The 12,294-nt window shown below is 49.7% G+C and overlaps 3 protein-coding genes across 3 annotated transcripts; 1 reads left to right on the top strand and 2 right to left on the bottom strand.

Annotated features, from left to right (window-relative positions):
* Positions 1 to 225: 225 nt before the first annotated feature.
* On the top strand, positions 226 to 3,538 carry T310_3335 (GPI maturation protein (Bst1); the record flags this gene model as incomplete). The annotated part of the gene is made up of 5 exons (XM_013473811.1): positions 226 to 849; positions 909 to 1,758; positions 1,811 to 3,069; positions 3,225 to 3,390; positions 3,462 to 3,538. 5 exons carry the CDS (start codon positions 226 to 228, stop codon positions 3,536 to 3,538), a joined length of 2,976 nt encoding a protein of 991 aa, XP_013329265.1.
* A 986-nt stretch (positions 3,539 to 4,524) lies between these two features.
* T310_3334 (Uncharacterized protein) lies at positions 4,525 to 5,346 on the bottom strand (the record flags this gene model as incomplete). The annotated part of the gene is made up of 1 exon (XM_013473810.1): positions 4,525 to 5,346. The coding sequence occupies one exon, from the start codon at positions 5,344 to 5,346 to the stop codon at positions 4,525 to 4,527; it is 822 nt and encodes a 273-aa protein (XP_013329264.1).
* A 4,327-nt stretch (positions 5,347 to 9,673) lies between these two features.
* Positions 9,674 to 11,391, bottom strand: T310_3333 (uncharacterized protein; the record flags this gene model as incomplete). The annotated part of the gene is made up of 5 exons (XM_013473809.1): positions 9,674 to 9,969; positions 10,090 to 10,112; positions 10,176 to 10,498; positions 10,555 to 11,321; positions 11,352 to 11,391. The coding sequence occupies 5 exons, from the start codon at positions 11,389 to 11,391 to the stop codon at positions 9,674 to 9,676; spliced, it is 1,449 nt and encodes a 482-aa protein (XP_013329263.1).
* Between the last annotated feature and the right edge of the window lie 903 nt (positions 11,392 to 12,294).

Below are 12,294 nucleotides of genomic sequence, written 5' to 3'. Positions count from 1 at the left end.
CAGCCGCCAATCGCCGCGTCTCCTTCTCCCTGCACTGGCACCCCGACTGTCCTGCTCCCAGCTTCACCTTCACCTTCGCCGTCGACCTCGACCTTTCGCGGCGCCCCCTTGCTTCCTCGCTCGCTCGCTCGCTCCCTTCGCATTCCGGCTGCGGCCCTCTCCCCCAGCATCCCCTCAGTTCGACCGTGGTGCCGTGCTGGATGACTGCTCTCCCCGCCGCTTCAAATGCACAGGCGCTCGTCCGGCTTCTCGGTCCAGGACGAGGCTGAAGATCCCTTGGTCTCGCGCGTCTCGACGGATGATGGCCATGGAGCCAGCGCCCCCGTCGTCTCCGAAGCATTGCGGTCGCCCGTAACCGCGCCCGCCGGCTGCGTCGACCTGCGCCCCGATCCCCATTCCTCCACGCCGCGATCAAGGAATTCCAGCGCCTTCAGGACCCCGTCGTCGTCGTCCTCCTCCTCGCATGCTCCCTCCTCCTTATCCTCCTCCTCCTTCTCCTCCTCCGCGACAAAATCCTCGGCCGCCATGATGCCATTGGGGTCTCGGCAGCTCTCCCTCGAGGGCTCGCCAGAGACCCTGCGCGGTCGACAATCCCGCTTCCGCAGCCCGTGGTCGTGCTCGCTGCTGACCCTGTCCGTCGCCCTGTCCGGCCTGGGCTTGCTGCTCTTCATCCTGCACGCCTTTATCCACCGCCCGGTCGGTGCCGATGGCTGTGACGTCCCCGTCATGAGTCCGACGTACATCCGCATGGTCGAGTTCGACGCCGAGCACACGCGGTTCGCCAGCAAATACAATCTCTTTCTCTACCGGGAAGAGGGTGTCGATCCCTACACGCAAGACAATATCGGGGTATGTCTCGCTGCACTGTAATGCTCCTGCTCTGTCCATGCTGCTAACGCCTTATCCAGCTCAATGGTGCGCCAGTCCTTTTCCTTCCCGGAAACGCCGGGAGCTACAAGCAGGTCCGATCCTTGGCCGCAGAAGCCTCGAGGTATTATCGGGAGGTGGTGCAGCATGATCAGGAACGCCTGAAGGCCGGAACGCGCAGTTTGGATTTCTTCATGATCGACTTTAATGAGGACATGGCGGCGTTCCATGGCCAGACACTCTTGGACCAGGCAGAGTACGTCAACGAAGCATTGGCCTATATTCTGTCGCTGTACCACGACCCGCGCCGGTCACGACGAGACCCCAACCTTCCCGACCCGAGCTCGGTGATCTTGATCGGACACTCGATGGGCGGCATTGTCGCGCGCACGGCGTTGACCATGTCCAACTACCAAGCCAATTCGGTCAATACCATCATCACCATGTCCGCGCCGCACGCCAAGCCTCCCGTCTCCTTTGACTCGGACGTCGTGCACACCTACAAGCAGATCAACGACTACTGGCGAGCGGCCTACTCGCAGGAGTGGGCCAACAACAATCCCCTGTGGCATGTCACCCTGATTTCCATTGCGGGCGGAGCACGAGATACCATCGTCGCATCCGACTATGCCAGTCTCGCGTCGCTCGTTCCGGAGACGCACGGCTTCACCGTCTTTACGTCGACCATCCCGGACGTTTGGATCGGCATGGACCACCTCTCGATCACCTGGTGCGATCAGTTCCGCAAGACGATCATCAAGTCCCTCTTCGACATTGTGGACGTGCGGCGCCCCAGTCAGACGCGGCCTCGAGCGGAACGGATGCGCATTTTCAAGAAATGGTATCTTACGGGCTTGGAGCCTGTCGCGGAGAGAACGCTTCCTCACAAAGGTACGGAGGATGTCGACCCCAGAGAAGAATATATAATGCTAACTATCCTAAGAACCCAATACTCTCCTCACTCTGGAAGCAAACACGAACAAGATCCTGGCCCAAGGTGAAAGACTGGTTCTGCGCGGACTCGGCAATCATAAGGAGCCTGAGGCGTATCTTCTTCCCATTCCCCCCCAGGGCGTGCCGGGAAAGAAGTTCACTCTCCTTACCGACCAGCCGTTCGATCAATCCAATGGCAATGGCAATCTGGAGGTCCTTTTCTGCAGCGTCTTCCCTCTGCAGGCCGGCCACACCACTGCTCTATTCTCCATGAACATGGACCTCTCCCGAGGCGGCTCGGGTTCGACCCGTCTGGCATGCAAGAACGCCGCCGAAGACGGCATCCATCTCCCCGCATCGACCCCCTCGTCCAAGCACCCATTCGACCGGGTTCGTCCCTTCTCGTACCTCCAGTACGATCTGGAGGATCTTGCGGAGCACCAATTCGTGGCTGTGGTGGACAAGGCTGACTCGCCCAGCGGCGGATGGGTCATTGCCGAGTTCTCCGACAGCTCGGACGCGGTGATTCCCACTCGAGTCGGCTTGGGTCGTCTTCTCAGCGCGGGCCTCCATATGAAACTGCCGGCCAACCGTCCCATGCTCACCGAAGTGAAAATCCCTTCGCTGCATTCCAGCTTGCTTGCGTACAAGCTGTCGGTGCGGACCAAAGGATGCCAGGAACATCCGGCGCTCTTCGCGCCGCTCTTGCGGCAGTCGATGCCCGAGCCTCATGAATCGAAATTCTTCGTCAATGTCAAGGACGTCAATGTGAACCTGCACGGGGTCGCTCCGTTCATGCCGCCGCCGCTCCGGGAGCAAGCCACGTACGGCGGTGTATCGTTCCAACTGTGGTCCGATCCAACGTGCGGCTCCGGGGTGGATCTGTCGTTGACGGTGGATATCCCCAACAGTCTCGGAGAGCTGGTGATGCGGTATCGAACGGTTTTCGCGGCGTTCCCTCTTCTGGTCATTGCGCTCGTTCTGCGCAAGCAGTTCAAGGTGTACGACGAGACGGGCTACTTCATCCCGTTCATGGAAGGGCTGAATCTGTGCCTGCGGTCGTCGTTCCCATTGTTGCTGCTGGCCTTGTCGCTGTTCGCGTCGTCGCTTGCGTCGTCGAGACGACTCCCACCGAGCGATGACCCGTTCCACTGGCGGACCAATGCCACGGAGACGGTGATTGATTTCACGAAAAACGATCTGTTGCTGGGCGCGCAAGACGCCTTTTTCTGGTTCCTGGTCCCTCTGTTCGGTCTGATTAGTGTCGGGGTGTGCGTCCTGGTCAACTATGCCAGTCTGACCATCCTGTCCATCTTTTCCTTTTGCTACGGGCTGTTCCGGACCAAGACGGGCTACATTCGACGCGACGAGAAGGGGTGGGTTACTTCGCTGGCTCTAACCAGTTCGTTGCTGACGTTTCACAGGAACCCGCCAGTATTTTCGATCCCGACGCCGAGACGACGGATCATCAACACTGCTATTCTGCTGCTCCTCGTCGCGACGGTCATCCCGTATCAGTTTGCATATTTGGTTGCGTGTATCGTGCAGATTGCGACTTGTGTGCGGGCGCAGTGGCATGTCAAGGAGACGGTACGATCCTTCTTTCTTCTTTCCTTCCTTCCTTCCTTCTTTCTTTCATTCTTTTTACTAACGTCAAGCAGAGACTGGCGGCGCATTCAAGCTTCTTCAACTATGCGCACTCGATCCTCTCCCTCATGCTGTGGGTGCTTCCGATTAATATTCTGGTGCTGGCGGTCTGGGTGCACAACCTGACGGTGCACTGGTTGACGCCTTTTTCGTCACATCACAATGTGTTATCTATAATGCCATTTCTCCTTCTTGTCGAGACCATGACGAGCGGTCTGATGATTCCGAGAGTCCATTCACGGTAAGTTGGCCGAACCTGCGGGCGGGAACCTCTGGCCGGGGACGGGACAGCGCTGACGACTGCAGATTTAAACATGTCACGTACATCCTTCTCTTCTTCCTCGCCGCGTATTCTGCCATCTACGGCGTGTCGTACGCCTACCTTCTGCACCATCTCGCTAATATCCTTGCGGCCTGGCTAGTGGGCATCTACCTCAGCAGTGGGGGTTTTTCGTTGCGCCGTCTGTTGAGGATCTTGGAGGGAGACGATGGCAATGGCTCGGAGAGTAGCGAGCGCCAGAAGAAGAAGCCATAGAAAGCCATAGCCTTTGATTTGTACAGCATTATTAGTTTTATAGTTGAGCATGGAACGGCGATTGATTTTCTTTCTTCCATTGTTTCACTTCATTCTTACTGTGTCCTTTTTGTCCTTTTTTGTGTCCTTTTTAAGGATATGCATTTTATTGCCTTTTCTTTTTTTTTTGTTATGTTACCTTTCTCGATATACATGTTAGCGGTTTGGAGTTTATATAGGTACATTACATGGTACATTGTTTCAATGCCCGGAATCGCCATACATACATAGGTCTAGACATGTTTCTATGTTCTTTTCCGTTGGCAGCGAGTGAGGGTGCATCTGATAGAGTGGTGAATGTAGAGCGAGCTGGAATTAATAAGCTGGCAGCCATTGGACTGATCTATAGATGGGCTGGTAGGAACGTAACGAAGGTATCAAGCAAGAACTAGCATCCAAAAACAAAAGAAAGAAAGAGAGACGTCATCTGCAGTATAAATCAAATCAAATCTTCTACAGAGTATAACCAATATCCTTATCGAAAGAGACAGATTCAATTTTAATCAAGCCAGCGTCACCTTCTCCCCAAACCACCTCTTCCCCCCCGTCTTGATAACCTCCTCAAAAATCCACTCTCCGACATCCGCCCGATCAACCGTGTACCCGAGAGCAGGTTTCCTGGCCGTGCCAACCCTGAGCTTCTGCCGGCCCTTCTTTTTACCGGCGGTGCTTTTTCCATCACCAGTCAACAGCGTCGGCCTCACGATGACCGTCCCAGCAAACAGGTCTCGATTCGCATCAATAACGGCCTCCATCTTCCTCTTGTCCTTGTGCGGCTCTGCCAGGAGCGTGTGGTACATAGCCCGCATGAGGAAGGGCACGTCGGGAGGCTCGTTGTCGTCGGTGAGGCCTGTCGTGGAGATGCACGCCAGAACAGGCTTGTCCTGGTCGTGGTTGTTGAGCTTTCTCTCAGAGTAGATTTCTTGCAAAGCAGATACCAGTGCTGAAGCAGTCTTCTCTGTGATATGCGGATTGTCGAGCTTCACCGTGGGCACGAACAAGCACTTCCTCATGTCCATATTCAGTGACGGCGTCCCGCCGATTCCAGAGACGATGATGTCGACAAGACTGCCACCCTCATTACTTCCAGATAATAATATCGTCTTCTTGATAGAAGCAACATCCATCGCATCCCCCCTAACAATCCGCAACTGCGACGCGAGAATCTCCTCCGTGATGCCGTCTTGCTGCAGCAGTAGACTTGTTAACTTGCTTGGTGTTCGTGCCAGGGCGATTGCATGGTAGCCGGCTTTCAAGGTGTGTGCAAGACAGGCGTTTGTGCAGCCGCCGGTGGCGCCGAGGAAGGCTATTGTTTTTGGTGACATTTCGTTGGTTTTTGGTTGGTTTTTGGTTGAAGATTGTTTGGTTTGAATGGGTTTGAATGGGCTTTATTTCGAGTGTTGCGATGTTCGATGCGCGGGAGAATTAATTGTTTGCTTGGCAGATATCGAGGATACTCAAGCCAAAAAAAAAAGAAGGCAGTTGTATAAATAGAGATAGATATAGAGGTAGAAATAGGGAATAAACAAAGAATCGGGACTTGTTTGTTGCAAAAAGATATTTGTTAAGTTGTTAAGCTTGTGCTTGATCAAGCAAAGCAATGTTGTTCTGTTTCTTGTTCTGATTCTGTGTCTTGTTCTGGTGGTGATGATTCCATCCCTTTTATATTTATATATATTCTATATCTATATCCTCTATCAAGGCGGGCATTGTCCTTCCATTGGAAGTCGCTACAGTACATATTTCTCCCATCCCGATGGCCGTCGGGGATATGACACAGAGTGGTCGGCTCCCGGGTTTTCTATATGGAGCACGGAGTACGGAGCGTAGAGTACGCTGGCACCAATTCAATTCAGCTCAACTCAATTCACTCCAATCATATGAATATTACTATTATTATTACTATTAGACAGACAGCAAGAATATACTCCGTATGGGAGGAATGGAACAATTCTTTCCAAATCGGGTATAGTACTCTTTTCTAGCGGAGGAATATCCCTCCGCGTCGGAGGAACAGAATTTGCGCTGCTGAGTGTGAGGGAGGTGATTGGTTGGGGACGGGGTAAAGGAAACTTGTCTGTCAGCTGTCTATAGGTACACTAATAGGTATAGGTACTTAGTGCCTTGGAGTCTGTCTGTAGGTACCTATTATTAGGGAGTGTCTAATATAGGTAATGGCTTGGCGTTGATTTCTAGAGCATACTCTGTACTCCGTAGGGCTATATTGGTAGGTAGGGTTACTAGGGTAGGTAGCCTGGATAGAATGTAATACACGATATTGTCAAACAAACTGGGGCACAAAAGAAAACCTAGGTTATCTAGTGAACCCCTAGTACGATTGATAGCTGCCGGTTGACAGATATATATACCATTCGGCAATCATGATTCCTGCTGGTGGATTATTGATAAACTGTCTGTACTGTACAGCACGAGTAGCCAGAATTGACTAGCTTATACTGTTGATGTTACCTAGGTACCCATATGCTTAGTTCTGTATGGTCAACGTACTGGACAAGGAACAACTTCCAGATCTCTCTCCAACACGGCATATTGGATATATGCCATATCTTGTACTTTTCATCCCCTTCGTCTCTTGTGTGTTAATATAAAAAAAGGACTGCTGCTGGCTAGTATTTTCCATCTTTCCTATGACCTGTCCAATCAAGTTGAAAAACAAAACAAAAGCAAAAAAAAAAGAAAGAAAAGAAAAAGAAGAGAAATTTCATTCACGCCGTCGATGATGACAGCTTGCTTGACATAATCCAGCTGTATAATAATACTTCGTTACATATCTCCCCTGTCTTGTATGTACTGTATGTACAGTACAGCTGTCACACATTATTTATTTATTTATTAAGGATTGTTTGATCGAATTCACTCTTCCCACAAATAAACAAAAATAAACCAAATAAGCTACTGCTGCAAGGCTGTTTCCAGATTTTCTCTGTTCTAATTCATTGTTAGTTATAATATAAAAGGCTCTTTGGCGTGTGTCATATTGTGTCAGCTTCCTAAGTTCAGGCAAGAAATCTTTTTATTACAGCAAGTGATAGATAGGAGATACATTGTATATGGCCTGATTGCAATCAGATTCCTTATACATTTTGAGGCAGCACAGAAGATGGATACATCTCTGTGAGCCACAGTGCCTAGCTGTATGGTTGCAGCAAGCTTAATTCTAGCAGTCTTCAAAGCCCACTGTAATAAGATACAGCTCTGATTTTGGCAAAGTCCCTCTCTTTCACACCAGCCCCCTAGAGGCATTTACAGCTGACTTTCAACCAATCCTGTTGCTGGAATTATTGTGTTATGTGTGGTTAATACTTGTTCATACCTTGGAATCTGTCAACCCTATTCATACAAGCGTCTATGCCCAGAGCACACTCCATCTATATTGCAACAGTTTCAAAAAGTAGAAGATCAGCCATCTAGGCAACTCTCACCTAACCCCTATATTTCAGGACAACTTATCCAGAACTGGCTATCCAAGGGCATATTATAAGAATTGACCAAGAAATGCTCAGCAGCACCCTCAGACAATAGAGGGCAAGGAATGGAATTGGCAGCCACTCAGCTAGCTGATGACGTTTACCCATTGCATACTGGGTTGTTTGGAGATATTAGGTTCCTCTCCTGACATGGTAGTCTAGATCTGTTACCTAGACCTAAGATGTATCCGCACGGGATCCCTGGGGTTTTGAACTACCGTCAATCGACAGTGTATCGACCGTATGAAAAAAAAAAAGTCAGACATCTTAAAAAAATATAACCTTGGATTGTTTCTTGAGGAAAAACTTAGATACTTCCATACACCCATAGCGAATCCTAAATAGCACGGAATAACAGAGCAAGAAAATATCCATGTCGTTTCTACTCGATATGCATACACTGTCACAAGCAAAATATCACTCAACATTGAGTACAGTCATCCCATGATAGTCTCCAACTTCCGCTCCAGCATGACATCCAACCAAAACACCTCCAAGCCCGAGTCCGCTCTCTCCCAAGTCTCGCGCACAATGTCCGAAATCCTCTGAATGGGAAGCTTTGGCAGAATCTGCATCAACTCGGAGAGCCTCGTGCTGATCCAGCGCCTGGCCTGGGCTATCTCCACGTCCAGCGCATTCAGGCTCGTTAACGCGTTTGCTGCAACGCCAATGAGGGATCCCATGGAGAACACGAGATCGCTTGCAATACTTGCAAGGAGGACAAGCTGCATGCACCGCGTGCCGGATGTTGTGGGCAGCTGATCGAGAAGGGATACGATGTGCAAGGCTAATGAATGGCGCCCGTCTCGGACGGTAGGTGAAGTGGAATTAAATGTTATCTGGAAGAGACGATAGAATAGGTCAGGTACATCATTTTCCGATGAGAGACTAAGTCGAAACCGCTGGGCCAAGATATCAGGGAAGATGTGATAAATCTGCAACAGCGCAACGCAGCGGTACGCTTCTGCCAATGTGACAAAACGGGATGGCGGAGTGTTCTCGTCCCCCGCTGCGACTAATAGTCCAGAATATGATGATAATAAATCCAGTGAGAGCAATTCCTCTTCGAGTTGTTCGGCCTTGAGCCTAAGCTCCATCTCATTGACGAGATGGCGAGATCAAGCGTAGAGAAATCCAGGTGGAATGTGATGTCCGTGTAGCCCGAATCAGTCTCGCTGTCCTGTAGAATACACCCAGCACCTTCGACAGAGAACCCGTCCAGGGATGAGAAAGCAATTGGCCATTGACAAAGTAGAGGGGAAGATCTGGCTCAGGTCCAGCTGTGTTCTCCACGTCGATCGACAGCGGCGCGTCCTCTGCCACAAAGGCCACCAACATGTTCCAGTAAAGGAGACACTGTTTAAAGAAAGGATACTGTTTCGCGAGGACAGAATCCTGACCCTGGCATCTCTGCTGCTGGCCAGCGATATGGTCTCTTGCAGCTTTGAGATGGCCAACCCCTAGGTCTCCCCCATTGTGCCAGGCTGTTGTCGACCCGATCATCAGCAGTGCAAAAAAGGTCTCGTCATTGTCATCCACCTGAGACGATTTTGCCTGAATCTCCTCCTGAAGACAGGCGAATGCCTGCTTCTGCATCTGAATCCCGACAGCCCGCATGCTCGGAAAGTCGTTGGCCAACGAGGCAGCCGCCATGCTCTGGATCGCAAAGTAGATCGCGGCGTTGCGACTCCAGAGACGACCGATAATGCTACGAAAGGGATTCAGGGCCGAATCAAAGGACGAAAATAGCTTGCAGGCGTAGTCGAAGTAGTACTGTACCAGGATAATGATGGGTTGCCTTGGGAAGGCTGAGTCTCCCATTATCGTGACAGAAAGGCATTGAAATAAACACAAATGTAGTGGCTATTGATGCTGGTAATTGTTTCCAGTCTAATTACTGCGGCCATGCAGGAACTGCGCTGAAGCAACGTCATCGAAGCAAAAAAGCACGAACGAGACATCGTTTTAATGATTGGTTAGGTGGAATTCAGGAACTACTTCCTGATTGTTACAATCCAGAATATGGAATCGCGTGTAATCTTTAAACACGACTCTCCATAGCCGCGGCTCGTTCGGGTCTGGTTCCAGATATTAGCTATGGACTCAAAGAAGTTAGGGGTAAAAGGAGTATTACACTTTCTCCGTGGGTTGTCGTGCCGACAATCTAATATGAGCCGGTCTTTGAGAAAGCCGCACTGAATCCACGAATAATATACACCATTCTGACGAAACCGTTTGCAGTGATCTGTAATTCTGTCGCCATCACGCAGTAACTCAATTCCCCACCCAGGTTCAACGATATGAAAGTCAACACGGCCCTGTTTGGTACCTGTCCATTCGCTACAGATCCCAACACCAGGCCCAACTTCATACCAATAACACCTGTAAAACTCATCTTGAAATGCTGCTTCTGGAGGTCGTGGCTGGCCTGATGGACCGATTCGTCGGCCGTCTCGAGTGCTGCATAGCATTAATGTTGAAAACCTTTGTATTACTTTCAAGCAAAAGTCCTTAAGATCTTGGTATTTTGCAAGCGGGAACGGGACAGGATCGACTCGGCCAAAGTAGTATTCGACAAACCTAGGCCAATGTTAGAGCGGGAACTATACCGTTAGATAGAAAAGAAAAGAAAAGGAGGAGAGACAGCAAAGAAGAAATGTATTTACCTAGCATGTAATGGTGAAGGAAAGACACAATTCAACTGACCGACCTTGTCCTCCTCAGTATGTACCCACCCATTTCGGAAACAAAGTTGGATTCCTCGGTTGTTATGATCGAATGTGATGCTGCCCTCCCGCAAAATATCAAGAAGCACACTGACAATGCTTGGATCAATAACTCCTTTTTGCATCTCCCTTGACGGTAGAGATCTACCAGCAGGAGAAACTGTAAGATGATTGAAGAGTTTGTGGTCATCTTCTAAGGCCTCCTGGATCTCATTCGGAGTAATCGCATATACGTTGAGGCGTTTCAGATGGGATCGGTGAAACTGCACTGCCAGTAAGACTCATTTCTTTATATCTGCCCAGGGTTTTGTTCACATACATTCCGGATATACGTTAGAATCGAGTCAATCATGCCAGGGTGGCCGTTTGTGAGTGAGAATATGTAATTTTGAACTTCTGTATTGAGTGTGAACTCAATATCTGAACGTTTGTAAAATCTGCCCAAGAAGTCCTGATACTCAGGTAAATCGTAGAAGAGACAGATGTCTGGAGCAGCTGGGTGACCGGATATAGTAAGGGAGACTCGTTGGCTAAAGTGAAGGATAGGTGGTGTTGTGGCTTCCGGGTAGTCAGGAGCGCCTGTTGTCGGACTACCGTAAGAACTGAAAAGGCAGAAACGTGGTCCTGCCAAACCCTGACTCTGAGATTTGATTAGGTTATACCATAGATCCGGATCGACATAGGTCTGCTGCGCTTCGTCTAAGATGAAGATGAAGTCACTTTTGAGAATATCACTCTGCCGCACCTCAGTATAGCCATAGTCATGACATTGCTCGGCCAGGAATTGTGCTGCAGACCTTTTATTATCCCACTTGGCTATGAGTATAACCTTTTCTGTCTGAGCCAAGAAGTCGCATAAGAGATTTGAGAGAACGGTCTTCCCTGACGCAGGGGTTCCCCGCACGTGCATTACTCTATGCTCGTCAAGAAGAGGAGCAAGTGTCCGTACAGTTCGATCTCGTGGGCATATTTCGGGATGTACTGCCGAGTATGATGACTGAGAGACCGAAGCTTGTTGGAGAAAATGAGTAGATGAAGCCGTACTCGCAAGACCATGTCCCAATGCTGTTGGAGGACGAAGTGATTCTGTGAATACGTGTCAGGATTCCAATGTACCAAAGATTCGCGAGAATAAAAGTGTTACCATTGTAATCATCGTGCACAGATAAAAAATGTCCACATTCCGTGCATGGTGAAGTTCTGTCCAGTATTCCAGTGGCTGAGATATATACCCCAGCCTCGCACTGACATTTGTACTTTGGGACCTACACTGTCCAAGCATCATTCTGACAGTGGGCCCCTCTCTGTGCTGAGACGAAGTGGGCTGTGGGATGAGGTTTGAAAACCGTCCAAGCCAGGTGAGCATAGTGAGTGGGGGAGTGCAAGTGAATTAGTTGAAATTCAGCAGAGTAAAGAATCAGGGGAAAAAACAGAGACAGGCAAATTCCACCTCGAATAGGAAGGAACAATTCATATCAGCTTCGATACGAAAAGTTACGCATATAGCTTATCGCACGGAATCGTAGATATTCAGCAATGCATACTAAACTTGGAAGTTTCCTTGTGACCTGGCATACGTTGATGAGTTCAAGCGAGGATAGTAAAGATTTGAAGAATCTGACCGACAGCCCTAGAATTGCTGGCTAGGAATCGCATAATAATATGTCGGAGAAGTGTGTCTTCCCTGATTAGATGTTACAATGTCCAAGACAGGTGGTAACGCAAGTGCAGGCGATATTTGCATGAGGAGAATCGTGGACATAGGAATGACATCTGAAGTTTGGTGATCTTAATAGTCACCGTCGTCACTACTTGATAAGACATCAAGGAAGGCGCCTACGCGATAACTAGTTATCTAACGCCTTACCTCGGAGACCCAGGGTCTTCCGTTCCGGGGCTAGCCCCTTAGGGCTTAGCGGTGCTGATTCAGCCAGCCCCCCCTCCTCCCCCCCTTCCCCAACCAAATCTGTTTTGGACAGAGTGGATCTTTGACATGCCTACTACTATACCATCCATGTCTGTTATCCATTGGTCGTAATTATCTTCAACCTAGAGGGTT

This window comes from Rasamsonia emersonii (genome assembly GCF_000968595.1).
Source record: "Rasamsonia emersonii CBS 393.64 chromosome Unknown ctg1118621760063, whole genome shotgun sequence".
NCBI classification, from domain to species: Eukaryota; Fungi; Ascomycota; class Eurotiomycetes; order Eurotiales; family Trichocomaceae; genus Rasamsonia; species Rasamsonia emersonii.
This window is presented reverse-complemented; position numbering and strand designations above follow the sequence as displayed.